This window comes from Cuculus canorus, chromosome 16 (genome assembly GCF_017976375.1).
Source record: "Cuculus canorus isolate bCucCan1 chromosome 16, bCucCan1.pri, whole genome shotgun sequence".
Classification (NCBI taxonomy): domain Eukaryota; kingdom Metazoa; phylum Chordata; class Aves; order Cuculiformes; family Cuculidae; genus Cuculus; species Cuculus canorus.
The window spans coordinates 1,374,427-1,400,732 of record NC_071416.1 but is presented as its reverse complement, the minus strand read 5'-3'; the positions used below and the strand labels follow the sequence as shown (position 1 = coordinate 1,400,732).

The 26,306-nt window shown below is 50.3% G+C and overlaps 2 protein-coding genes across 27 annotated transcripts in view; one reads left to right on the top strand and one right to left on the bottom strand.

Moving 5' to 3' along the window:
• The window catches only part of PHF20 (PHD finger protein 20), a 71,856-nt gene extending 56,735 nt beyond the window's left edge, over positions 1-15,121 (top strand). For 7 of the 9 annotated variants that reach the window (XM_054081650.1, XM_054081643.1, XM_054081645.1 and 4 more), the window contains 5 exons: positions 1,806-1,905; positions 5,717-5,912; positions 8,716-9,115; positions 10,680-10,863; positions 12,432-15,121. In XM_054081650.1, the coding sequence (XP_053937625.1) occupies positions 1,806-1,905; positions 5,717-5,912; positions 8,716-9,115; positions 10,680-10,863; positions 12,432-12,574 (1,023 nt within the window). In that variant the 3' untranslated portion in view covers positions 12,575-15,121. The remainder of the gene's footprint in view (positions 1-1,805; positions 1,906-5,716; positions 5,913-8,715; positions 9,116-10,679; positions 10,864-12,431) is intronic. The other 2 variants (XM_054081649.1, XM_054081651.1) reach the window with 2 other exon arrangements.
• A 3,783-nt stretch (positions 15,122-18,904) lies between these two features.
• SLA2 (Src like adaptor 2) lies at positions 18,905-25,620 on the bottom strand. Of its 18 annotated transcripts, none has more exons than XM_054081663.1 (8): positions 23,158-25,612; positions 22,530-22,666; positions 22,361-22,454; positions 22,153-22,239; positions 21,752-21,855; positions 20,939-21,088; positions 20,656-20,782; positions 19,402-20,564 (listed from the first exon to the last, which is right to left on the bottom strand). In XM_054081663.1, the coding sequence occupies exons 2-8, from the start codon at positions 22,615-22,617 to the stop codon at positions 20,420-20,422; spliced, it is 795 nt and encodes a 264-aa protein (XP_053937638.1). In that variant the 5' UTR covers positions 22,618-22,666; positions 23,158-25,612; the 3' UTR covers positions 19,402-20,419. The 18 variants fall into 18 exon arrangements, 13 of the variants coding, with proteins under 13 accessions (XP_053937628.1, XP_053937627.1, XP_053937629.1 ...); XR_008452624.1 differs by having other exon boundaries at positions 20,427-20,564; positions 21,752-21,915; positions 23,158-25,617; XM_054081660.1 differs by having other exon boundaries at positions 19,374-20,564; positions 20,656-21,088; positions 21,752-21,915; positions 22,361-22,409; positions 23,158-25,616.
• Between the last annotated feature and the right edge of the window lie 686 nt (positions 25,621-26,306).

Sequence of the window (26,306 nt, the reverse complement as noted above, 5' to 3'; positions counted from 1 at the left end):
TTTAACTCTATGTCCACTGGGTTTGGTTACCTCTTCTGCAAGTGGACTTTGATTTAAATGTTATTGCACAGCTCTGTGTGGGTTTTCTTCTCACAATCTCTTCTGTGGCTGCCTTTGACAGCCCTACCACTGCCTGGGCAGGGTTGCTTCTGTGCTGCAGGTGTCCAGAGCAATAGCCTGCAGCCGAACCAGCAAGCTGTGGAGGAGAGCATGCACAGAAAAGGGAGGACCTGTGCCCTGGTGGGCTGGTGATATTTAAATATCAGTTGAGTAAAATAAAAAATGTTGAGATGTTTCATTAAAGTTCTAGGGAAATTTGCCTGGAAGGGTCACCGGGTGCAGCTGTGTGCCGTGCAGTGTGATTTACAGGGTGCAAGTGTAGCCAGTTCCAGGATCTCCCATCTTGGATTTAGCATGCAGTCTGTTTTTCTTCATCCACTTTCTTTCTTTTAGAACAGTTTCCCCTGTGGCTCCTACTGATCATCTTTGTGAGAGGAGGATGGTCTCAGCCTTTTCTGAGGAATATCTCTTTAGTGCTTTAGCACAGTTAACCCATTTTGTGAGGCAAGACATCGTTAGTCCTACCTTTCAGAAACCTCTTTCTCTCTAACCTTTTACATCCTCCGTTCCCATGCTTCTATTCCCTCCACACCCAGACTGCTAATTCAATACCATGATGTATTAAAACATTGGTAGTCCCTTTACCTCTCCGAGCTTCAGGAGAGGAGCAGATAAGAACAGCATTAATAAAAGGGATGTAGATGGTGTTGAACAGAGACGAGATGTTTATCAAGCTGTCATCTTTGTAGGTCAGTGAAGAGCAGCATCTAAGGTTGCTCATGGTTGCAGCTTGGTTTAGCTGATTTTAAAAACCATCGCCTGTATTGATGAGGTCTCCGCATGAAGCAGTGGGCTTGTGCTCTGAGAAATAAAGGTTATGATCTGTCTTGGCTGCTTGTGAAAATAGCAATTCTGAGCTAACAGCACAGCTTCAAATAAAAATCGACTTAATGTTCTCAGTGGAGTTTTGTCTCCTGGTTCAGGAGGCTTCGGGCTACAGCTCTCGTTTTGTCAGCTTGTTAGAGGGAGAGGAGTGACTGAAAGAGAACATTGGAGTTAACTTTCTCTTGCTCTAAAGCTCTGTGGCTTTAAGTACAGTCACTGCATTTTAAATAGTGCAACTGCGCTAAAAAAGTAGGGCCAAATTGTCTTCTGTCTTTGCCTACGATTGCTCAGTGCTTGGAAGGATGTCAGCAGTTTTTTAGGCTGGCGCAACTGCGTCTGCACTTCAGTTCTGTATTTGTAGAGCTGGCTTTGAAAGGGAGAAATGTTAGAGGTATGAGTATCAGTAAAGCATAGTGCTGTCTCATCCTCCATGACATAAACATCCCTTGGAGTTTATAATTGAATGTGATTCACTGTTAGAAGGGGAAACCTTTTAATTCTGAATACTCAATGTACTTTGCTAAAGAAAGCTTGATTACATACTGTTTTCTGCCCTGATCATGTGTGTACATGCAGCTTGTGAAAGATTTCCATCTCTAAAGCCAACATTTCTGCACCTTTCAGGATCTCTGCTTCCACTTGGTATTTTCTCCAGGAATCCATGTGAAAAATGTGTGGGAGGCGTTCAAATATTATTGTAGTCTGATTCTTTAATGTATTTGCTTGTAGCTGGAAGAGTGGGTGGGGTATTAATACACCATTTTGTCTTAAAATATGTAGATGATGTGTCTTTTGAGGTAATCTTGATAAGCTCCTGCAGGCTTCATCTCTGTTGATGTGCACTTCTTGACTTTGAACAGTGTGAAGAGTGTCTGTGCTGGCAGCATGGAGTCTGTATGGGTTTACTGGAAGATAATGTACCTGAGAAATATTCCTGCTATATTTGCCAAGATCCTCCAGGTACAGAAATTTAAGGTTACAGAGCCTTCTTATATATGTAGTAACTTTATTAGTTTTCATATATATATATATATATATCTTTATTGCCAAGATTAAACTACTTTTTTTTGCTCCCTCAGCTGTGTCTGTTGCTATAGGTAACTGAGTCCAGTTAAAGATATGGAAAGTTTAATTTATGTGAATGTACATGAGTCGATATTGTGGAATTGCAGCTGGAGAGGAAGGGAAATGCATGTTTTAACTGTGGTGACCATCTATCTCCTATTTGCCAGGAATAAGGGTTGTACGGTCTCACTATGGAAAATTAATGTAGAAGCACTTGGGGAACTTAAACAAAGCCTCCCCTCAGCCCACCTTCAGGAAGGGGCTACAGCTTTCCCCCGACACGACCAGGCTCGTGCAGTCTGTAAAATACTCAGCAAGGGGCTCGCTGGCTCACGGCAGCGGTGATGCGCTCCGGCTTGTTTTGGAAAGGTGCCTGCAATCCATGTAGGTGAATACAAATATAAGTTCTCTTGGGTAATGCAATCAGAGTTGATTGAACAATACGCTCCATACTCCTTACTGTATTTTAAAATGTCTTGGTCCATCTCATGCAGTCGGTAAAATCACACTTCATCATGTGAATCATGTGAATCTTTTCCGACTTCCTACTCTTAAGAATTACAAAGCCTCGCTGCGCCTGGGAATGGGTGTGGTTCGGGCTTGAGTCCATGGCCGTAGGTCCTGAGAAGATGGGATCTCTGCCTCACCACAAGGGTTTTTGGGTTCATATACACATTTGGATTGTGATCTCTGGGGTTTTTGGGTGTTTAAAACTACCAGGTCTTCGAAGTAGGAACATAGGCTAACGTTTGTGTTTTTACAGTATCCTGCACCCAGGATTTTAACCCTCTGTTTTCAGGATGTTTTCCTTTGATTTCTGTCAATTAGAATTAGTTTTAAACTGAACTAAAGCACAAATGCTGACTGAGGTCATGTATCCTACTTTGAACTCTTTGTGTTTAGGAAGAAATGTTACCAGAATGTTTTTAGGTAAAAGCTGATTACAACTAACACTGTTTGCTTTATTAGTCAAATTGCTTTTATTAACTATTGCTTTGGAGGACCCAAAACTGACTTTGTCTTTTTTTTTAATTTGGGGTTAATTTTTACCTCTGCCTCAGAAAAGGAAAATATCTCCAACTTTTTGACTGCAAAAGTAGCTTCTCAGTTTCAGTGGATCTGTTGTTGGCTTACAATGAGCTGAAGAGGCATCATGAATCAGCAGAGAAAGTGCTTTTCAAACTGATGTGACCATTCAGCCAACTCTTATTTAGGAGCTTTTCCAAGTTTCCTGCTGGGACTTGTACCAGCACTATTCGTATCATTGAAAGTAAAAGCAAGTTTAGTAAAAAACTATACTGACTGTTGTTTTAGACAGTGGATTTCAGCCAAGTGGGGCTTTTGGGGGATTTGTTAACCCTTATCCTTGTTAAACATTCCCAAGGTGCTTACGCTGTGACAGGTTCACTTAAGCCATGGGAAGCATATATTGTTGGACGTATCTTGTGTCTTCTCTTAACATCATACACAGAAAAGAGAGGACTTTTTACCTGTGAGTCGACCACTAATTAAACAGCTCTGTGGATGAGCTTAGCTGGATAATTGCAGTGGTGTTGAGGTGACCACCAAGTTTTAAAATTCACAATTTCATTACTGAGGACTGACCTCTGGTTTCAGTTACAGATGGTAGCTTCTCTAGCAACAATAAGTGCGTAGGGGTTAATGCAGGTGTGTCAGCAACATCTCTGAGGTTCTGGCCATTCCTGGAACATCTCTTGCTTCCTTCAGTATACTGGCCTGAACAGCTGAGCTGTTGTGGTCTTGAAAATTCATTCTTCCCTGTGTTGGTTTCTCTTGGAGAGTTTGTGGAGGACTTGCCTCAAACACCTGAGCATTGTGCTGTGCAACTCAATGGCCGACTGTGCTTACAACGCGCTTGTTTGCCTTTGTTCCTTTACTGAGACTAGGAGTTAGTGTTGAATTGCAATGTGGAAGGGTCTTTTATGACCAGGGATATCCATACAGGGCCTGACATGGGAACCACTGCGTTGCCATTCTGTAACTGCCATCTGAAATCCCGTGAACCCTGTGATCAAGTTCTGCTCGCTTCGCCATGCAGCTTCCAAAGAGTTGTTCTGCTTCACAGTGCCCAAGTTAACAGCATGGGCAGTGATGCTGTCGAATGCGCATAGAATCACTAGGTTGGAAAAGACCTCTTGGATCATGAGTGCAACCATTCCTATCTGCCATTAAACCATATTCCTGAGCACCTCATCTACACATATTTTAAATACCTCCAGGGATGGGGACTCCACCCCCTCCCTGGGCAGCCTCTGCCAGGGCCCGATGACCCACTTATGTGAAAAATATTTTCCTGATATCCAGCCTAACCCTCCCCTGGCACAGCTTGAGGCCATTCCCCCTTGTCCTGTCCCCTGTCACTTGGGAGAAGAGCCCAGCTCCCTCCTCTCTACAACCTCCTTTCAGGTAGTTGTAGAGAGCCATAAGGTCTTCCCTCGGCCTCCTCTTCTCCAGGCTGAACAACCCCAGGTCCCTCAGCCATTCTTCGTAAGACTTGTTCTCCATCCCCTTCCCCAGCTTCGTTGCTCTTCTCTGGACACGCTCCAGAGCCTCAACATCCTTCTTGTAGTGAGGGCCCAGAACTGAACACAGGATTTGAGGTGCGGCCTCACCAGTGCTGAGTCCAGGGGCAGAATAACCTCCTTGGACTTGCTGGCCACGCTGTTTCTGGGCACCTGGGCAAACTGCTGGCTCATGTTTGCATGTTGTGCAAATCCCTTGGGCTTACTTTGCTGCCTAGTAACTATTTTTTTTCTTTTTTTCTTTTTTTTGCTTCTCTATCACTGCTGAAGCCTCTGGTCAATACTAACCTGCCTGGTAGATGTGTTTGTGCCTGTCGCTGAGCCCGTGCTCCAGTGCTCCTTCTGCTTTTGTAGGCTCGCTGGCTGTATGTAGGCCAGGGAATGTTGGATTTCTCAGGGTGCTGAACTGTGCTCTGAGAACATCTGTTGTACAATACATTTACAGGGTGTAACAGTGCTTTTGTTGGGCATTTGACTTGGATTATTTTGTGTTGTTGCAATTCAGCAAGCACCTCCAGTTCCCCTCTGTCCTGCTCATACTGTTTTGCTTGGCTGCTTAAGTTACTTACACTGATATACTTGTCACGTGTAAGGTCATTTCGTTTCATCGGCTTTTGATATTACCACTTTTTAAGCTAGAATTTGTGTTATTAGTAGCCTGACTCAGGCAAATTCTTTATCAGAAGCTCATCATTAATGCCTTTAAAATTCAGCTTCAGATGGCTGTACTAATACGTGCGGATGGTTAAAAGCAAGACCACTGGAGAGGGGGAGTTCACTGTATTGTGCTGTATTTGTTGTCTGCAGAGAGCTGTATTCTGACTGGAGCTTCAGTTATAACCCTGGTTACTAGGCAGCACAATGCCCTGCTAAAAATACCCTTCTCAGTGCATCAGCTGCAATTCCTTAGTGTGGCTGTGCTCTGGCAGAATTTGGCATTGGAAGGCTTTTACAGATGGGTGGAGGGGTTTGACTGAGGTTATTATCTCACTTCCCACCTCACAAGTTCTTTGTGCCTTCAGGGTTTTGTCTGCTGTTACAGAATCTGTATTGGTACTGTTGGTAAGAAAAATAAGCTCTTGCAAGACTTTGAATTACTAGTAGTAATGTTAATGTGCTGTAGTTAATGCTTTGTTTTAACACGCTCGTTACTGTTGTTTTAGGTCAGAGATCCAGCTTAAAGTACTGGTATGAGAAGGAGTGGTTAAGTAATGGTCACATGCATGGCTTAGCCTTTTTGGAAGAAAATTATTCCCACCAGAATGCCAAGAAGATCGTAGCCACTCATCAGCTTCTTGGTGATGTGCAGAGAGTGATAGAAGTACTGCATGGACTGCAGCTGAAGATGAGCATACTACAGTAAGCAGTATTATTTAACTGTCAGTCGGCATGTTCTCACTGTGAATCCGAGTTCAAATAGAAAAATAACCAGAAATTCACACTTATCTTTGTGCTGCTTTGGATATTTGCCAACATAGTTTGAATTGCTAATGTGGTGTTGGAAAAGAACTTGGCTGTTTAAAAACTGTTTGTGTGTTGAGGAGTGTAAAATGATTGTGTGTATAGAAGGGTTGGGAAGGTACGAAGGAAAGAAGGAGAAAACTAATATCAGCTTCTCCTGAAGCACCTAAGAAGGTGTAAGCAGTAGGAAGAGGATAAGCACATAGCCTATGGCAGCATCTTACAACACTTGCCTTCTCCATCCCACTAACTCTAAATAAGCTTTTCCAGCAGAAATCACATCTTTGTTCAGCGTAATGGGTTGCTGTGATGTATGGGAGAGCAGGTGCACCTCCAGCAACCCACAGCAATTCATTTCTGCACAAAGGTTTTTACAGATCTACATGAAAAAATAGCATACTCTGTAGTCAATGTAGAAATTGAGTTTTCTGCATCCTTTCCTGTTTAAAGAAATACTTGAGTTATGATGACTCAATAAATCTTTTTCTAACTCAAATCCAGCAGTTTTAAATTGATTGAATTGCATATTTAGAAATTATTAGTTGATAAATTGCACAGCAGCAGGTACTTGGAAAGCAAAGAGTTTAGTGTTGACAGCACTTGTGAGAAGGTTTCCCCTTATCAGTGGGGCTGCAGTGGGGCACTGGCAGCACCAACAATGCTTCAACAATGCAATAATGATAACGGCAAGAGAGTAGCAATTTAACAGCAGGTTTTGCTTTTCCAGTGTGGTATCCTTTAGTCAGATCTGTACGTAATCCCTTTCCTCTTCAGAGAAGGTGGAACATAAATATTGTCAGATGGCTTTTTAGGCCTTTTCTGGAATAGCAAGACAGTAGGTTGTGACTTTCTAGTTGTAGAGTAAATGGAGACTGGCAGAGCACTGAGGTAGGGAACACCAGGTGGGTATGTGATGCTTGTTATGGGCTTTGGTTCTTTTCTCTCCCATCCTGATTTGGTGTGGTGACCTGGATTAATTAAGAGGTGTGGTCCCTTTAGGACCGTCTTGTTCAAAGCTGTGGCCCCCGTTTGCTTTATCATTACGTAAATCAGGAAGGATTTTTGAAAATGCTGTGTTAGAAGGATGATTGTATTTCTGCAGATCCACCTTCTAGGGGAGACGAGAGGCTTTCAGCTGCGTGAATTTGTTAGGAGAGTGTTGCTCAGTATTTCAAGGAGGTGGCAGAGAACCAGAGGTAACGGTGATTGCTTCGGTGCAGTGAGAGGGAGCACCAGCCTTCAGAACGCAATTGTCACAGGGCTGCCAAGGGGTGAAGCACTTGGATTGTCATCTTCATGTAGCTGGTGCTCATCTGTCGATTTTCTGTCCCCTGTCAAGTTATCCCTTGCTCTTTGCTGAGCGAAACAGTGCCTTTAGGTGCAGAATATTAGTAGAGCTGGAACAGAAGGCTTTGGTAACTGAATGCTTAGTTGTCGCTTTTCTCGGCGCTCCTGCAGGACTGTTCCCCAAGGGAATGGCAGTCAGCAGTCCTGGGAGGGAGAAGCGCTCATCGGAGTGGTCCGAGCAAGCCCCTGGGCAGGTGTACCAGCTGTAGCTCCCTCGGTAGACACTGAAGAAACCTTAGCTACAGAAGAACAGATTAGAAACCAGGTACTCGGGAAGTAAAACTATGATGTTTTGCTGACAGCTGGAGAAGCTGGATCAGCTAATGGAGCAATTCTGTCTGCCTCTGCTTGCAAGGAAGCAGAGAGTGGGAATTCGGGATAGACCCCTCCTTCCCATGCAGCTGAATGTAGGGGCATTAGGGGCAGGGTTTGCTGCTGCAGGCTTGCAGCCTGTGCCAGATAAGCTGCCTGTCCTTTGAGGATACACAGATGGATCCTGCTTTGCTCTCCTTTTTACTGCTGTTGTAATGCCCGACAGACACGTGGAACAACAGCACCAGTTACAACGCTCACTCGAGATTGTTTGTCATACCATGTAAGAATGTGGTCCCTATAGTTATCTCTGCTTGCTGGAACGGATCAGTCAAAACAATTACAGTAAGGATTTTTGTGGGAAGCAGGCAGGGGGCATATGCTGTGTTAGTGTCCCAGGCAGGGGATTAAAAAAATTAGGTTTTAAAGAAAAGCTTTAAAGGGAATAATAAAGACATTCTACAGCACCACCCCAGGTTCCCAGTTGTGGTTGTTATTAGAGGATTGTAAAGGATCAGGAGATTGAAAGTGAAAGTTTATGTTGGGGGACTACAGGCTGAAGTTTGATACTGTGTGGTTTGAGGGGGTCTTTTTGTTTTACTGGTGTTGAAAATTGTTAAAAGCTTAGCTTAGCTTTGGTGTCCTTGACTTACCTGTCTAAATACTATTAAAAATATCCCAGTAAAAATTAGTTTATGCTGTTACTAAGTTGCAGATGTTGAAGTAGAGTGCTTCTTCAGGGGCAACATTGGTGAAAAATTGAATGTACCTATTTCAAATTTCAGTTTTTTCTTAATGCCAGCACTTGGCTTATACTATGTTACAGAAATGGAAGTAGTGAACCTAACAAGAGTGTAGGAGGATAGACAGTTGGGGACTGTGAAATGATATTTTAGAACACTTGGGGTTTGTTTTACTGATTATGGTCATTAAAGCATATAGTGGTTCAGTATTCTTAATTTCTTTATGTAATAGGATAGTCTGCTCAGTCACTTTGAAGTTTAAATTTGGTGAATGTTTTACTTTCTTTATGTTTGAACAGAAACAAAGAGCATCCTGATCTGAAGCTTTGGTGCCACCCATGGAAGCACATCACAGTGGATGAAAAAATTCACACGAAACACATCATTCACATTGAGGAAAGCTGCTGCAAGGAGGAGATGTCGAGTTACAGAACTTGGAATGGGACGGCTGAGAAACCCTCACCCGTGCCTTCTGTTGAAGAGTCTTACATCACGAGCGAGCACTGCTACCAGAAGCCTCGGGCGTACTACCCCGCGATAGAGCAGAGACTGGTTGTGGAGACAAGAGGCTCAGCTATGGACGATGGAGTAAATAGAATAAGGGAGAACAGGGATGACGCCCTGTCAGAGAGATTTGGCTGGAATCTGGACCGAGAAATATGCAAGGTGGAAAATGAATCCAAACACAATTACTCTAAGGTATTTGTATTAAAATAACCCTCTCTGCGCAGAGGATGTGTTTGCTGGCAAAGCACGAAACTTGGCTCTCTCTAAGAGCATTTAGTTTGTCTGCTTGCGTTAGATTTTTCCTATGTGGTTAAATTCAAGTTGCCAATATGAATTGAAGTGACAGACATGGTCAGCTCCTGCATTTCAAATAATTTAAGAAAAAAATTTAGGTCAAAAAGGACTTCTGGCCCTTAAACCATGTGCACAGTCGGTGGATTGTGGATTGTGGCCCGCTGGCAGTTCGTCGCTGCTTATATATGGCTGTCAAATATCAAAATAAACACTAGCAACATGGCAGAGAGAACAGGACAAGCATGTGTGGTGCTACCAGATACACCGATGGTCTGGCTTTTAGTTATTTCCATCTTGTTGCTGCATTGCTTTCATAGTTACATTAACTGAATTGATTCCAGGTTCACTGGCAACCACTCTCCTTACCCCTCCCTGGGTTAATGGGCAACAAGAAGGGGACCAGGGCGTAAAGCCTCTCCTGCTGTAGGGGAGGATCAGGTTCTTGGCCACCTGAGGAACCTGAAGTCACATCCTAGAGTCCCGAGGGAATTGGCTGACTTGGTTGCCCAGCCACTCTCCGTGACATTTGAAAAGTCGTGATAGTCAATATAAGTCTCTGGTGAGTGGAAGAAAGCTTCAGGAAGACCTTAGAGCAGTTTCCAGGACTGAAAGGGGCTACAGGAGAGCTGTGGAGGGGCTTTTTCCTCTCTCTCGGCTCTATCCAAGGCCTTCCTTCCTATACCCCAATGCAGACAACTTGCTTCAATTAGTTAGAACCAAGTTGTATGAACTATGGCCTGAGAAATGTGAGAGCCTCTGGGAAATACTGACCTCTCTGTTTTTTAGATTAAAAAATGGTTTAGCTTTTATTTCATGCGTATGTAAGCAGCAATTTATGTTCTTTTTAACTTCTCTGTCAAATCGATTGACGTGGCTTTGTATTGCCCAGAAAGGCATATGTTTCACTTTTGCAGTCTCTTAGGAGGATTTGTGTAAATTCTGTCGTGTTTCAGCAGAACGATGAAAAGAGAATCCAGGCTACTGGCAGTGTAGTAGGCTGTGTCACTGGTGGTAGTGGATTTTTCTAGATCCTTCCATGAAAGTTTTAGTAGAAGTGAGATCAGGCTCCTTCAGGAAAAATCCCTTCTCACTGCAAAATCCTCTGCTCTTTAGTTGATTACCATCATGTCATAAATGACTTTGCTGATCCTTAGGATGCACGGATTCAGTGTGGTGCCTTTCAGCTGGGAGTTGGCAGGGAGCGATGTCTGTGTTACCTTATGAAACGCAGAGGCTTGTGAAGTGCGAAGAACAGGTCTGAGCAAAATATCAGTGGAAGTGTGTCCGTGTTAACACGTTGATCCTCTTGCCCAGAGTGCCTCAGTGTGATCTCCTCTCGGGGAGTCTCTCTCCTCCGCTGGCCTGAGCTGAGCCGTTGCCTTGGGTAGCAGTATGGACCAGCCTGTCTGGCTCACTGGTTCTCTCCCGTTGTAATAAACATCAGTGTGTGTCTTTCTGCTAGGTGAGAGAGCCTGTCCCCAAGAAAGCCTCTCCAGAAGACACCATTGAAATGAAAATGCTGGAAAAAGACGAAGAAGGAGTTGTGAACTCACAGCTGCAGTGGCAGCTGAACCTCCTAGCTCACGTGGAGTCTCTGCAAGATGAAGTCATACACAGAATGGATTTCATCGAGAAGGAGCTAGATGGTAGGTAACTTTCTTCCGTTGAAAAATGAACCATATTTAACTAAACTATCTGTTCAAAACATGTTAACTTGAACTTTACTGCTGCAGGCCTACAAAGAGATGAGCATTGCTTTGTCAGATTTACTGCATTAACTGATAGAAGACAGGCGTGCTGCTGGGGTGCAGCTTTTGAAACAAAGATCAAGCTAAGACTGAGCAGAACTGTACAGAAAAAGTTCTAGTTAAGTCACCTCCGCATACTTGATATGATACTACATATCAGATGTAGTGGAATACTTTCCATGTCTTTTTGCTTTCAGGTTTTTGTCACTTCCCATAGTGCTTCTCTGTGCCTGAACTTCCCTGTTATTCCAGGGCGCTGACTGTTTCAGCCTATTCCAGGTTGCCTCTTTGGAAGAGACAGGAATAGATGGGAACCTTGTGCACTGATTTCTTTGTTTAAATGTCTCTTGAAATTTGTTTTCCTGGTAATGGAAAACTTCTAAACCCTTTGTGTAATATTAAACGGTCCGGGATAGTTCTTCCTTTACATCTTTAAGTGGCTACAGCCACAGCTTTTATTGCAAGGGACTGTCACCTTGGCCAAAGGAAGAGTCCTCTCTTGGTAGCTCAGTAACATGCCGAAAAGGAATATTTTGGGTAATAAAGATGAGTCAGGTCTGTAATCATGGTGCCTGAAAAAATAAATGAAAAAAAAATAAATGAAGAAGCTCTAGTTCCAGAAGTCAGGCTGTCTGATGCTGAGCTGGAAAGCTCCTCTGAGCACTGCTCTTCTGATCAGGAAGGTTCTTGTGTCAGGGCTGGATGTGGCAGCAGCTGGGTCATGCCCAGTAGTTCTGCCGCAGATACTGCCCGTAGGTGGAACTGCCTGGCATCTGGTTAGTGGCAGCAGCCACTGCTGCTATTCCAGCAGACCTGTTCCGTCTTCAAGGTTTTAGTCTCCCTGTGTCCTGTCCCCTGCGCTCACCATAGCTCGATGTGACCGCCTTTCCCTGGCTGTTTCCCACCACCTCCTGTGTCTTAGGTCAGCAGAGTGGCTGGGTTTTGTATCCTGCGTTAGAGCAGGGATGCATATGCTCAGTGCGGTTGTCTGCTCTTTGTGCACTTGGATTTCATCCCATTTTCTGCTGGGCTGTTCTTTCTGTCTTGGCCAATTGTATCGTGTGTTGATGACAACCTTCTTTCACTGGTACAGTCCTGTCCTAGTAGGATCTCAGTGACACCACTGTGTAGTACCATCCTTACAGGAATTCTGATGGTGCCAACTTCCTTTGCGGCAGTGTCCCTGCTCTGGAATTGATACAGATCAGAGGAAGTTTAGCTCCAGGTCTCACAATATCTAGTCCCGAGTGTGCCTTCCCTGCTTTCTCCTAGGAACATCTGCTTTTTTTCTGCAGAGATGAGTGTGAGGAGCCTAGGTTTCTGATTTTTCAAATACCAAGTGTTAGAAATATTGCCCACTGCCTGCACTCAAAATTCACAAAGGATATAAGGAATTCCTGTTTTGTGACTTGAGGTGCTGTGTTTGCTGGGAACTAGGGGAGTGACAGTTTTGTTTGTCTTTGCAGTTTTGGAGAGTTGGCTGGATTACACGGGAGAGCTGGAACCGCCAGAACCACTAGCCCGACTCCCACAGCTCAAACATTGTATAAAGCAGCTCATAACGGACCTGGGCAAAGTGCAGCAGATTGCGCTCTGTTGCTCAACGTGAGACTAGAAAATGTTGGAGACTTGCTGAGTGCGAAGTTGGAGCATCTGATGTGAACAGCTCTGTATTTAAATGAGATTAGCATGCTGGTTGCATGGGATGCAGATTGACTTCAGGGACTTGTGAAGAAATGCTGTTTAAAGAACAGCAAAAAGGTTATTTTATCTCATCATAGTTTTGTTGTTATTAGGCAATTATAACAACGTGGAAGAGGTCACACTGTTGTCTTCAGAGGCCGTGTGTTGCTATATCAGTTATACTTAAATTTTCACTCCTTACCAGTCGCTCATTGAAACGGTAGACTTTGCGTAATTAAATTAACGACAAATTGTGCCACTGAAGAACAGAGTTCTAAGAGCCAAAAATGTTCAATTGACAGAGGTTGTAAATAACTTTGCATAGTTTAAGTGACTTGTGTCATGGTTTATTCCTTCTGGTTTATGCATAATAGCACACAGTATTTAATCATTAGGTGATGTTATAACAGTTTTCAGACATAGTCAGTATGAATGTCCAGCTCTTAACCATGAACTGTTCCGTGAAGGTGGCCTGAGCCCCGCTTGTGTTGTGTTCAGTGATGTAGCAGAAGGTCATGGCGGTATTGCACTTATGTTCCCAATCAATGATTGTTTTCCATATTTATCCTGTCACTATCACACGGCTTGGTACTGGGGAAACCCACGTTCGTTGTGCATCCTTGAGCTCTTGAATCTGGCTGTCCTGTGCCTCCCAAAGCGGTGCTGGAGGATACCCTGGCTGTGGCAGTGTGGAATTCGGCTGGGGGAAGACTGGAGTGTGCTCGGAGTTCCCGACTTCAGCAGGGTCTGTAATGGATGCACTGTAGTTTTCTACCCACCTGTTAATAGTTGCCATTCCGGTTATATTTTGAAACGTAGACTCTTTACGATACTCTGAACGTGTTCGTTGTAAAGACTTAATCTATGAATGTTTGGTTGGGGGGATCAGTTTATTTTATATTTGTGTAAATAAAGCCTCACGATCTATGCATGAGGTGCTGTCCTTGCAGGCAGCGAGTGGGTTATGTTCACAAAGTCCCTTTTTATACCTTCAGTTTGGTTTGTATTACTTTGTGAGAGCCGGGTGAGATGCTGCTGATGTTCGAGTCCCATTACACAGTCCCTTTTGAAATGTGGGTGTACTGTAAGTATTTGAGATACTAAAAGTCTTTCAGCTGCAGATCATAGCTCTGTAAATAACGGCTCTGTCTTGAGGTTTGCTTCCCAGATGTCACCAAGTCAAGTTCATTGTGGGCAGCGGAAGCTGTTTGTGCAGGGAGAGGGTGTCCTTAAGGAGCTGAATTTCTGTCCTTGATTTTATTGTGTGTGACGGTACCACCAAAGGGTAAAAGCTGAGCACAGCTCTAATCAGAAGGCCCAAAACTGTATGAAGTATTAATTTGGGATATGAATCTGTAATGTTTGTGTACTGCAAAGAATGATGTAAACTTGAAATACCCGATATTATTGTAGCAGTTAACAGTATCTACACAGTGAACATTTTATTTCCTTGGAAAAAAAACAAAATAATGAGGCTACTCTAGGCAGTGGTGGAGGCTTTTGTGCCCAGACTCACTTCAGGGAATCATTTGTCTCTCAGTTCTGTAGTACTGGTTGGGACATAGTGAATACATGTACAGCAGAAAAATAAACTTATTTTTCTGTAACGCAATTCTGTAAAGCTTACCTGTATTTAAGCATCACTTCTCTCTCTGGCACTGAGAGCAATGCTTACACCTCATCTCCTTCCTGTTAACAACACCCAGATTCATGGATACTGCGTACTCCAGAGCAGGTGGAGGGAACCAAACACCTGAGACAGCGTCAGGAGTACCCGGGCAGCTGTGTTGGGGTTTTCGAGGTGAGACCGAGCAAAGCAGTGTTCCCTGGTTGGAATCCGTAGGGTAGGCACTCTGGCCAGACACCTCGGGAAGAGCAGAGCTGCTGTGAGCCTGTCAGCGGGCACTTAACCCTGGAGGGCTGAGCACAGGGAAGCTCCCAGGCTTTGCACTCAGCGTGGAGCTTCTCCTTCCCAGGCGCTTGCTCTGGGGGTGCTTGTGTGCACTTTGCTTTGCCGGGGCAGCACTGCAGGTGTGGGAGAAAAGGCAGGTCTGGTGGGTGAGCGGGATGGGGAACCCTGGGATCGTTTTCCTTCCGTAGAGCTGGGAAGCCCTTGCAGAGAACGTGAAACTGTTTATTTAAAATAGAGCAGTGTTTCTCCTGTTCAGGAAAGATTTTTGTGCTCTGCCTGGGTTCAGTTTTGTCCCTGTTTTTGCAGGCTTCCACATTGTTGTTACTTACTCTGTGCCAACAGTTCAGTTTGGCAGGGCACTTCTTTAATTTCTTTTACTCACTGGTGAGGGAATGCAACGTGGAGCCGTGATGGAATGAGCAAACATTGCACTGTGGGTACCTGCGTGTATTTGTCTCTGTTTATGCACTATCGGACCGAGGGCGCTGTATATAGAGTTCTGCTTTGGAGCAATATCTGCAAAACTTGAAAACTTCTGTATCCTGGTGTTTGGAATAAATAAATAAATAGGTTTTTGTTGGTTATGTTGTAGTAAAGTCTGTATTTCAAGTAATAATTATTCAATAAAATAATTCTTGGCTCTTTTTCTTCCCATGGCATTGAAATGCAGGTGCTGTAGTTTGATGGGAATGTGGATCTTACCTGGTCCTGAAGTAAGGATTGTATTCCAGATCTCATAAATATTCTCAGTGGGTAAACTGCAAGATATTGGTTTATGTTGGATATTGTTTTAGCGAGGTGCTCGTACATCTTATTCCCAAATCCTAACACATGTAATACCTTAGGACCTGTAGTCTGACTCTCATTCTTGTCCCTGTTTGAAGGAGCAGCGTCCCAGGGTGCTGCGCGGTATCTGGCAGCGTGATGAGAGCGGCTGCTGGCTCTGATCGGTTCAGGGCTTGGCTCTTGGGTAGGATGCCACTCTGACCAGAGCAGCACAGCGCGCAGTGTCTGAAGTGTGTGAGGACTCGCTGCGGCTGGAGACCTGAAGGCATTCCTGACCGGGACAGTCCTGAGACGAGGTGAACTGTGACGGAGCTCTGGGCTGTGCCCAGCAGACTGCATGGAGAAAAACAATCTCTCTGCAGTTCCCAGGTGGCAGCAGGCTGGCAGCTGAGCTGCCGATGGGCTTGGGAGGGTTGAGCTAGAAGGGAGCAATGTGTGAGTGCAGTGCCTGTGAGGTTCTGAAAGCTGCTGTCGTACTCCAGGCAGCAGCAGACTGGGCGTTGAAGCGAAGTGATCACCGTGTGAGCGAGCGCTGTGTCGGCATTAGTGCGAGGGAAGGAGCTTCTGCTGTGTTTGAATGATCCATGCAGAGCAAAGGCACGGGCACGGGGAGGGGGTGAGCTCGGACATGGGGAAAGTGTTCCTGGCACAGGGGGGCCTGAAGGCAGGGCAGGCACAGATGTGCCCTCAGGTGTGTTTCTGAACCCATCTTTTCCTGTCTCAGTTTCCCTGGTGGGAAGAAAAATTTATTCCATTGTCCTAACAAACTGGCCTTCCTAATTTTGTTCTCAAACCAAGATTCCTCTCAAACTCCTGGGTTTTAAGGCCAGAGGGTGCATCCCTGCTAGAGCCCAGCTAGTGAAGCCTGGAGAAGGTTCTGCTGCTGATGGCAGAGCCAGGCGTTTGTGTTTCATGGTTCAATCAAATCATGTAGGTCTTTGCTGATCAGGTCAGGATCTGAATTAGAAATAACTCATTGCAATGTGTGCTGCGCTGTGTTCCATATTCTGGAATATGCCCTCTGATCATTGTCCTTGTGTGATGTTCAGATGTTCGTAGGGGCAGACTTCCATCACAAGGCAGTTGAGACTTTTGGCAGGTGGGGACGTTCTCTGTGATGTTCCTCAGCCTAAGAAACCTGACACAGCTCTTGTAATGTTCTCACTGTTATTTGACCCAAGTATTGTCTCCTCTCATTACATCATCTGCTGCTGGTCATTATCCAGCATTGGTCATGCTCATTGTAATTCCAGAGGAGCAGCACTGGCATCGCATCAGATCACGGGAGCATTGGATTGTCCTTCCCATGGTGGTGTTGACACCTCAGGCTATTGCAGTTATTGAGAGGATTCCATACTTTCGTACCAATCCTTGGTATTTGCCCAGCAGCTCTTGTGAAGGGAAAACACAGAGCACAGCTCCTCTCTGCTGAATCCCTGCAGCGGGTGACCAAACAAAGCCCATGTTCTAACAGACGGGGAGGTGAAAATAGAAAATACCACGGTGTTTTTTCCTCTCAGAACATACACACAGGCAGCAAAACTGAGACCAGAACAACAAAGCAGCTGGAATTCAGCATGTTTTGCCTGTAGGGCATTTGTGCTGGTGGTGCTCGCCTGCCGTGGAGGTGTTTGGTCAGTAAAGGCTGAACGGTACCTGGTGTCTTGTTGGTTAATGCTCTGTGCCAAGGGTTTTAGGGTGATCGGGCCCTGTTTCCCATTGTTCAGGGATGCTGGCTGCGTGGGCTCGGGAGGAGTTGTGTGTGCCTCCTGGGGGGTTTAAGTCACGTAGGCTGTGTACGTGCACTGTTACATGGATCAATGAGGAACTCCTGGACAAACACACACAAAAAGGAAGCCTGAAGAGGGTGGAAGAAAATGGAGACATTGTCCGAGCAAACAGGGATCAAGTTAGGAAAGCTAAAGTTCAGATAGAATCAAACCAGGTTGTTTGCCCAGGATATGGAGAAGGCTGAGGAACTCGATGACTTTATGCGTCAGTCTTGCTTGGCAGGGCTCCAGGAGGCACAGGCAGAGTGTGGGAGAGGATCAGGCTCAGGATCATGTAAGTAACATGAAGGTGCACGAGTCCGTGGGACCTGATGAGCTGCATCCGCAGATCCCAAGAGAACTGGTGGATGAAGTTGCTAAGCTGCTATCCATTGTATTTGAGGAGTCATGGTCTGGAGAAGCTCTCAGTGATTGGAAATGGGGAAACGTAACCCCCATATTTAAAAAAGGATCACAGGAATTGCTGGGAAGCTCCGGGTTGGTCAGTCTCGTATCTGTGCCTGGCAAGATCATGGAGCAGATCCTCTGGGAAACTCTGCTGAAATGTGGAAAATAAGGAGGTGATTGGGGACAACCAGCATGGCCTCACTAAGGGCAAATCATGCCTGAGCAATTTGCTGGCCTTCTGTGATGGGGCTACAGCGTGGAGGGATGAGGGAAGAGTAACGACATAACCTACCTGGGCTACTGCAAAGCATTTGGCACTGTCCTGCATGATATCCTGTCTCTACAGAGGGGAGATATGGATGTAACAGATGGACGTCTCAGTGGATAAGGAATTGGCTGGATGTTTGCACTCAGAGTTGTGGTCCACAGCGCGATGTCCAAGAGGAGCCCAGTGACGAGTGCTGTTCCACAGGGGCTGATTTTGGGGCAAGGGGGGGTTTAACATTTTTGTCGCAGATGTGGGCAGTGGGACTGAGGGCACCTCAGCAAGTTTGCCAAGAACACCAAAACGTGTGGTGAGTTTGACATGCTGGATGGAAGGGACGGATCCAGAGGGACCTGGGTAGGCTGTGCGAACCTCATGGGGTTGAACAAGGCCGAGGGCAAAGTCCTGCTCTTGGGTCAGGGCAATCCCAGCACAAATCCAGCCCATGTGGAGAATGGATTGGGAGCAGCCTCGAGGAGAAGGGCTTGGGGTGCTGGGGGATGAGAAACTCCACATGAGCCGGCAACCTTGCAGCCCAGAAACCTGACCATGTCCTGGGCTGCATCCAAAGCAGTGGGACCAGCAGGGCCAGGGAGGGGATTCTGCTGCTCTGCTCTGCTCTGGTGAGACCCCACCTGGAACCCTGCATCCAGTTCTGGAGTCCTCAGCACAGGAAGGATGTGGATCTGTTGGAGTGAGTGCAGAGGACGGCACGGAGACAATCTGAGGTCTGGAGCACCTCCTGTACGAGGACAGGCTGAGAGAGTTGGGGTTCCTCAGCCTGGAGAAGAGAAGGCTGTGGGGAAACCTTAGAGCAACTTGTAGTACTGAAAGGGGCTCCAGGAAAGCTGTGGAGGGGCTCTGGATCAGGGAGGGCAGGGATAGGATGAGGGAGGATGGTTTTGAGCTGAAAGAAGGGAGATTGAGAAGGAAGAGATGTTTTGCTGCGAGGGTGGGGAGGCCCTGGCCCAGGCTGCCCAGAGCAGTGGTGGCTGCCCCATCCCTGGAGGTGTTCCAGGCCAGGTTGGATGGGGCTTGAAGCAACTGGATCCAGTGGGAGGTGTCCCTGCCCATGGCAGGGGTAGAAGTGGATAGGCTTTGTGGTCCCTTCCAACCCAAACCATTCTGTGAGTCTAATGGCGAAACTAAAGAAAGCGAAGCCCTCTGAGCTGCCTCGGGGCCCAGGGGTGACAGCAGGGGGTCAGGTGGCTGTGGGGCAAGGTCAGGGCTGAGGGATAAACGCTGATCTGCGTCCTGTGCTGAAGAGACACCTGGGCTTGAGGCCGACAGCTGAGCCAGTGTGTAAAGCTCCGGGCTGTGGTGTGGAAGGAAATGAGAAAGCAATGGTGGGTTTGCAAGGGCAAACTCACCAGACATGAAAATGAAGGGGAGATTCGAGCATGTCAGAGGCAGGAAACCTGCCGATAAGGGACGGGGGCAAGTCCTGCTGCACCAGCCTCTGGGTGCAGAGGAAAGGGAGGGATGTCACCAAGCAGCAGAATTGCTTCTGCACCAGTTCTCACCACAGAGGAAGCTCTGTGCACTTTCCCCAGATGTGCTTTGTTGATAAGGGGCTGTTGAAAGCAGAGCCTCAGGAGCGTTGCTGTTCTGAGGCCTTTGTGCTGCTCTTAAGGCCCCTCCCCAGCCCAGAGATGTAGCTTAAATCGAGTTTAGACATGAGTATTTGCATTCTGTCCTTTGATATCACATAGTCCTGAGGTGCACCCTTTGCTTCCCCATTGCTCCCAGAACAGGACTTGTGATGTTAAATGTATTTTAATCCCTAGGGCACATTCCTTTGCCCTAAGCGAGGCGGCTGAGGACCAGAGCTGTCCCACGGCCCTTGACTTGCCCCAGCTTGGGGAGCCCTGTGGGCAGGGCTGGGGGTGATGCCTGTGGCAGGGGCAATCCCCGGCTGCAGTGGGTGGAACCGGCTCTGCGGCTGCAGCTGACAGTTCACGATTTAGCCACAAACCCTGAACGAGATGCCCTTTAATTAAGGTTATTGCTGCATGTCCAGTGGGATTGTTTTATAGACCTTAAAGCCAGTGCAATCCATGTGTTAAAAGGCATGAAAATCAGCTGCTTTGACCGCAGTAAGAGCCTGGGTTCCTCTCTCCTGCTGCTCCGCTGCTCCTGGCAAGCTGAGGGTGAGACAAGGAGGGGCTGTGGCTGCTGCCCACGGGCCCTGTCCTGCACGGACACCAACCCCAAAGAAGTCTGTGCATGAACTTGGGGATCTGGTGGGGTCAGGCTGTTCCCTGACCCAGGCTGGGCTTTGGCTTGTTGTGCATTTGCATCCGGTTTCCCTGCTGCTGGGGAGCGCGTGGGTGGGGACCCCGACACAGCCCTTGGGGCAGGCAGGGCCCCTCTCAGGTTCTGCCTCCACCGTGGGCTCCAGGCGATGCTCAGGGTTCTCAGACAACACAGCCAAAACCACGCAGCCTGGGGGAGGACAGGCTCTCGGCACCAAAGCCTGCCAGTTCCCACCTTGCCGCCGGCTGTCCAAGCCAGCAGCCTGTGGGCACTCGGCTCCCGCGGCATCGGAGAGCGATGGTGGCTGGAACCAGGCGAAGGCTGTGCCGAGGGCCGGCACCTGCTGTGGGGCTACGGCCAAGCGTGGCCCTGCCCTCAGCTGCTCTTTGCCCCCTTCCCTGTGGGGCTTTGCTCGGGAGCATCCGTCAGGAGGAGGTAGGAGCTGATGGCTTCCCGCAGGCCCAGGCTGATGGGAGAGTCTTCCTCCGGCAGAGACGCGGCCTCTGAGAGGAGCATGGAGCTGCGCAGGAGCAGACGGGGGTCAGCAGGCAGCCCCGGCCCCGGGCGTAGGGCACAGGCAGGGAGAGGAGCCCCTTCCCCGGAGTCCCTACCTGTCAATCTTGTCCCAGCTAAGCGGTGGCTTCTTCACCACAGTGGGCAAGGCAGGGGCTGTGGCCACCCTCGCCCCTTCCACGGAGCAGGGCTCCCTAAGCGTGCAGCACAGCCCCTCTCCGAACTCTGGGCGGGCAGCGGGCACGGTCAGCAGGGTCCCCTGTGCACCCCAACCCCGAGGACACCGGGGTGGAGGGGACCAGCCACCACCTCCCCTCCCACTCCCTGCAGGGCACAGAGCGCCCCACACACAGACGGGGGCACGGGGGGTGGCGGCGTTACCGGAGTAGTGCTCCACCAGGTCTCGCAGGCTGGGGAACGTGAGCCGGGGCGAGATGTAGAGCCAACCGTTCTCCAGGCGGTGGATGCGGTAATGCGTCACCGAGTCCCAGGAGCTGCGCGTGCTGTGGCGCACCGACAGCGAGAAGCAGCCTGCGGGGCACAGGGCGAGGGGCGCGTGGCCGGGCTGCGGGCACCCACCCTGCTCAGCACCGCTCTGCTCTGCCACGCTGGGGGCTCTATCACCCAAAGGTGGTGGCTGGCAGCATCCTGCTCCCCACAGGGTGGTGCGGCTGCAAGCATCGCTGTGCCATCCCCATGCCATGAACCCTCTGGCCCAGGGGATAGGGGAGTGCTGGGACGTGGATGAGCTGCTGTCGCTGCCCGCTGTGGCCCAGGCGCCGCAGCACCGCGTGCTGGGGCTTTGTGCCCACGTCTCCACTTTTGGGGGCCATGCAGTGCTGGGACAGCCTCGTGGCCCCCTCAGTGTCGGAGCAGCCCGGGCCGTGCAGGGCTGTGCCAGAGTGTATGCCACACCGCTGGACACCCATCAGGATGTCCTCGCCAGGTCCGGTCACCACCTCATCATGCTTAGAGCCCTGATTCGTGTCAGGGGTTGGGCCTTTTTCACTCCCCATTAACCGAAGGCTGCAGGAAGCTGTGGGGCTTTTCCTTTTGGGGCCCGGGGCAGAGGCAGCAGCTCGGTGTGAAGCAGGGACAGCGGCCGCTGCCGGGGCGAGTGATGGGTGCTCAGCCCCACGGGGCCCCGCATGCACCCCTGACGCCCTGTGGAGAGCGCGGAGCCAGGGCTCTCACCTCGCCTGGTCTGGCTCTCTCGGATCAGGAAGGACCCACTGCGGTTGCCCGGCCTGAGCAGCAGCTCCTCCGCCTTCTGCCGGCTGACGCCCTCGTACAGCCACCTGCGCGGGCAGCGGCGCTGGCAGAGCCTCTCCCGGCTGCGCGGGGCACCAGCACTCGTCCTGCCCCGGCCAGGGTGGAGGGCACAGCTTGGGGTGCAGCAGCGCACGCCCTGGGGACAGCCCAGCACCCCGCGCCACCTCCCTGAGCCCCAGCCCAAATCCGTGACCCACTGGGAGAACCAGGGCGAGACGTCCTGGCACAGGGGCAGCGGTTTGGCCTCTGGGTTGGCCCCGCTCTCGGTACTGGGGCCGTGGCCCCTGGGGCTCATCCAGGGACGGATCCTTCCCAACGTTTACCTGTGCCTGACCTTGGCCACGCAGCTGCTGGGGACCTGGCACTCCTTGCCAGACACCTGGGAATGCACCAGCCACCACTCCCCGTCCCTGCGGGGAGAGGGCACGAGCCGTCCTGCGGGGCCGAGGCTGCCGGGTGCGGGGGGGCACCCCAACACAAGTGCTGCCACTGTGGCCCCGCGGGTGGCACGCGGTGGCAGTGGGGACTCACTCGGAGAGGACGCGGAGCTGCTCCCCCATTCTCAGGGCGGCTGTTGACCCTGCACCGGAGGGGAAGTCGCAGAGGGCCAGGAAGGTGCTGGGCTCTGTGGGGAAGGTTTGGGGCTCAGGGGTCCCCAGCACCACCCCAGCCCACGGCGGGGCTGCTGCCCGGCGCTTACCGGCTGGGGAGGGCGGCGGGGGCTCCATGGCGTGGGCCGCCACCGGTGGGACGCTGGGTGGCTTCTCCTGGCTGGGCAGGCTTCCCATCCCGCGGGTTCAGCACGCGCCCCTGGATCCCGGCCTCAGCGGCTGCCGGCTGGGAGGCAGAGAGAGGCTCAGGCCACTGCCAGCAACACCGTCGACCCCGGGCAGAGGGATCGCGAGCCCTGCGGCGTGGCCGTGACGGGATGCGGGCACCCAGGGCTGGGCACAGCCACAGGGCGATACCAGCACCGGCTCCCAGGAAAGGCAGAGCGGGACAGGGCGCGGGGCTGGTGCTGAGCCTGGAGGGCAACTCCCCAGGGACCCCTTCGAGGAAACGGCATCCCCGCTGCCCTGGGGGGGCTGAGGGCTCCCCAGGACAGAGCACCCACCGCCCCATGGCCGCAGCCCCGGCCGTGCCCACCGTCTGCCGCTGTTGTGCCCCAGCCCGGTGCCTCCCATGTGCAGGGCACCCCGTCCCAGTGCCCGTGGGGAGCTCGGGGCGGTGGGGAGATCCCGCTCCCCGCTTCCCTTCCTCAGCTGCACAGCGGTGAGCTCTGCGTGCCCCCCGCCCTCTGCTGCCCTGGGAGGGCGAACCCCACTCACCTGCCTCTCGCCGCTGTCACCATGGTGCCATGGGACCCCCGGGGGCTCCCCGTGGGTGCTGCCCGCACGGTGGGTCCTCAGGGACGCGGGGGTCCCATTCCCTCGCCAGAGCCGCTGGGTTTGCCCTCGTCCTGCTGCACAGCACCGGCTGTTTCTGGGTGCTGAGCTGGGTGCGATCGGAGCTGAGGCTGCGGCTGCCGCCGCTTCCTGTGACATACGCACATAGCGGTGAGGTTTTCTCATTTTCACACCGCCAACACATTGCTCAGCTGAGGCCTTCGACACTGTGCACGTGGCCCGAGAAAATCCCTGAGGGCACTCCAGGCACCTCATGGGATTTTTGGGTGTGTAAGAGGGAGATGGGCAGCACAGAACGACACCATAGCTGACAAGGGCCACCGCAGCCAGGACAGGGGACATCTAATGCAGGATAAGGGCCATCCCAGCCAGGATAAGTGTCACTCCAGCCAGAGCAAATGCTGTCCCAGCCAGGGCGAGTGCCATTGCAACCAGGATAAGGGTCATCCCAGCCAGGATAGGCCGCGGTGGGTCCCGGGGTGCCTCCTCGGTGCCGCCGCAGGGCCGCTGCCGGGGGGCGGTGGGAGAGATGCTGTATGCACAAGTGCCTCTCTGGCACACGGCGGCTCTGTGCCCAGCGCTGCCAAGCCCGGCTGTGCCCGTGCCCGGCTGTGTTGTGCGTGGGAGCAGCCCCACATTCACCCCTGTCCCCTCCTCATCCCAGCAGCACCGCTCAGCCGAGAGCCCGCGCAGCGTGGGACCGTTTCCTGAAATGTGTGTGAATATTTTGCTTTCCAAAGCAAACAGTGGCTCAGCTGACGCTCCCATCCCCCCACCGAGACCAGGACCTTCTGATGCCACTTCCCTCCCTGTCCTGAGGAAAGTCCTTGGGATTTGCTCTTGGCAGCTCCTGTGCCACTCCGGCTGCACGGGGAGGATGGGGTTGGTGCTCCTGGAGCGGCTGTGGCCGCGCTGCTGCGGCCGAACATCCTGCTGGTATTTATGCTGCACCCTTGAAGGTTTCTGGTCAATCATCAACCGCTGTGATGGTGTGAAATATAAATAGAAAAGAGCTTGTGCGAGCACAGCTGCCGCGCCTGCTCTGAGCTTGGCCGCCGCTGGTGTGCAGGGGCTGCTTATGATTGCAAGAAGATTAATTTCCTCCAGGATTGGTGGTGAAGACCTGTTGAAGTCTCTGGGGATGTGAGGGAACACACGGTGTGCCATGAGCTGCTCCAAATGTCTTGCAGCTTCCCCAGGCCCAGCACCTCCTTGGGTTAGTGCCGGTGGAGAAAACGGGGCCCTTGGACACCTCCTCCCCAATCCGGACAGCCTTAACGCCCGGCTGGGAATGCAGCACACAGGGCAACCAGCTCAGCCATGAATTTCTGTGGCCAAAGGATGCACCGAGGAGCTGCCGCCTCATGCCATGTGCCAGCTTATGCAGCCCAGAGCCAGTGGTGATGGACACAGCCCCAAGCAAAGCAAGGCACACCAAGCAGCCCTGCAGGCGGTTTCAAGAGAGAAGATCAAATAATGGATGCTCTGGGAAGAAGGAGCCCCTGAGGTCCCAAGTCCTGAGTCCCCCTCGGGGTGTGACTGACACCAGCTCGGCTGTGGCTCCGAGGATGGACCTCCCTCCCCATCTCTCATCCAACAGCTGTGCTTCCTCCTGGCTTAAAACCAAGGGAAAATCCCAGTATCACTTCTAAGCCTCTCAAACCAAAAGTTTTGGCCGTTGCTCCTGGCAGCACCACCGGGCACCACCAAGAAGAGTTTGACTCCATCCCCTCTCACCAGGAGCCTGTCCAGTTGTGAGTGCCGAGTGTGCTCCGTTCTGCGCAGGGGCTGCCGGCGGCCGGAGCGAAGCTGCCAGTCACAAGGATCGTGGTTTTCTGGGAAGCACCTTCCAGCATGAGGCAGTGCCACCCAGCAGCCACCCCAGCCACCCTCTTCTTCCAGCAGAGACTCCAGAGACACCTCCGGCAGAGCTGAGCTCAGCAGGACTCACCCCACACTGCTGAGGAAAAGGATGCGCGCTCTGACCAAAGTGAAGTCTTGAGAGCGCCCCTGAATGAACTTTTCCCAAAGTTCTGAGCAATTGGGAATTCAGTTCTAAGGGCATGGGAGAGCCGGAAGGCGCCAGCTCCATCTGCTGTGCAGCCGGGGCACTCCCTGGGCATCCCAACTCCAGCCCGAAGAATGAGGTCTAGGAAACACTCCGGTGTTTTACAGGGACTGACTCCAACCTCCGTGCTGCCCTCGAGGTGTGGGAATGCCAACCATGCCCCTCATGGAGCGTCCAGCTCACACCCCAGCAGCTACTGGGACCAGTACTGGTGTGGTTTGGAATCCCAGCCCAGGGAATCCCATCTTCAGCTCAAGCTCTGCTCCGGGATTTGGTTGTCATTGCTCTTGCCACCCAAAAAGCATTTTGTCCTTTATTAAAGTAATTTCTCATCTCGTATTTCATTTTGATTTTTGTATTTCTACCATGAGAAGCGCTTGCTTACACGGAAAAGAATTTACTGTTTCTGGTTATCCTTGGGGTAATAAAGTATGTGACAACCTTCACTACAAATCTCGCCTTCTTATGCCCATGAACCACCATGGCAACGAAACACTTCTTAATTATCTCCCCTCCAAACTGCTAAAATCTCCTCTATTCCCTCTCTTGGGCTCTGTCCACGGGCAGCCTGCAGCTCCGCACTCGGCGAGCTTGCGCCAGCGCGGCTACGAGTGCCTCTAACTCCTGTTAATATCGTGTTTGCCTTGATTTTGGGCTGCTGCTGCACTTTCATAGAGGAATTCAAGGAAAGATTGTTTCTCAGAGCCACCGGTAGCAATAAATCAGATGGCTGCACGTACACCGGCTCCTCTCCCACGTGTTGCTTTGCATCCAGCATTCAGCAGCACTGAGCTCAGGTGGTGCCTGGTGGCCTCTCTCTATGACAGCCTCCTGCCTTCTACAGACTCGAACAGACTTCCGTTCATTAGATCACTTTTTGTCTCTTCACGACTCACTCATTAATAGAAGCGGCTGATTTTTCCCGTTTCTCACCTTTCATTCAGTTAGTGACTCATGAAAACGTTTTCCCTCAGTTCCTGCTCTGACCTTTCTGGCGCAGATC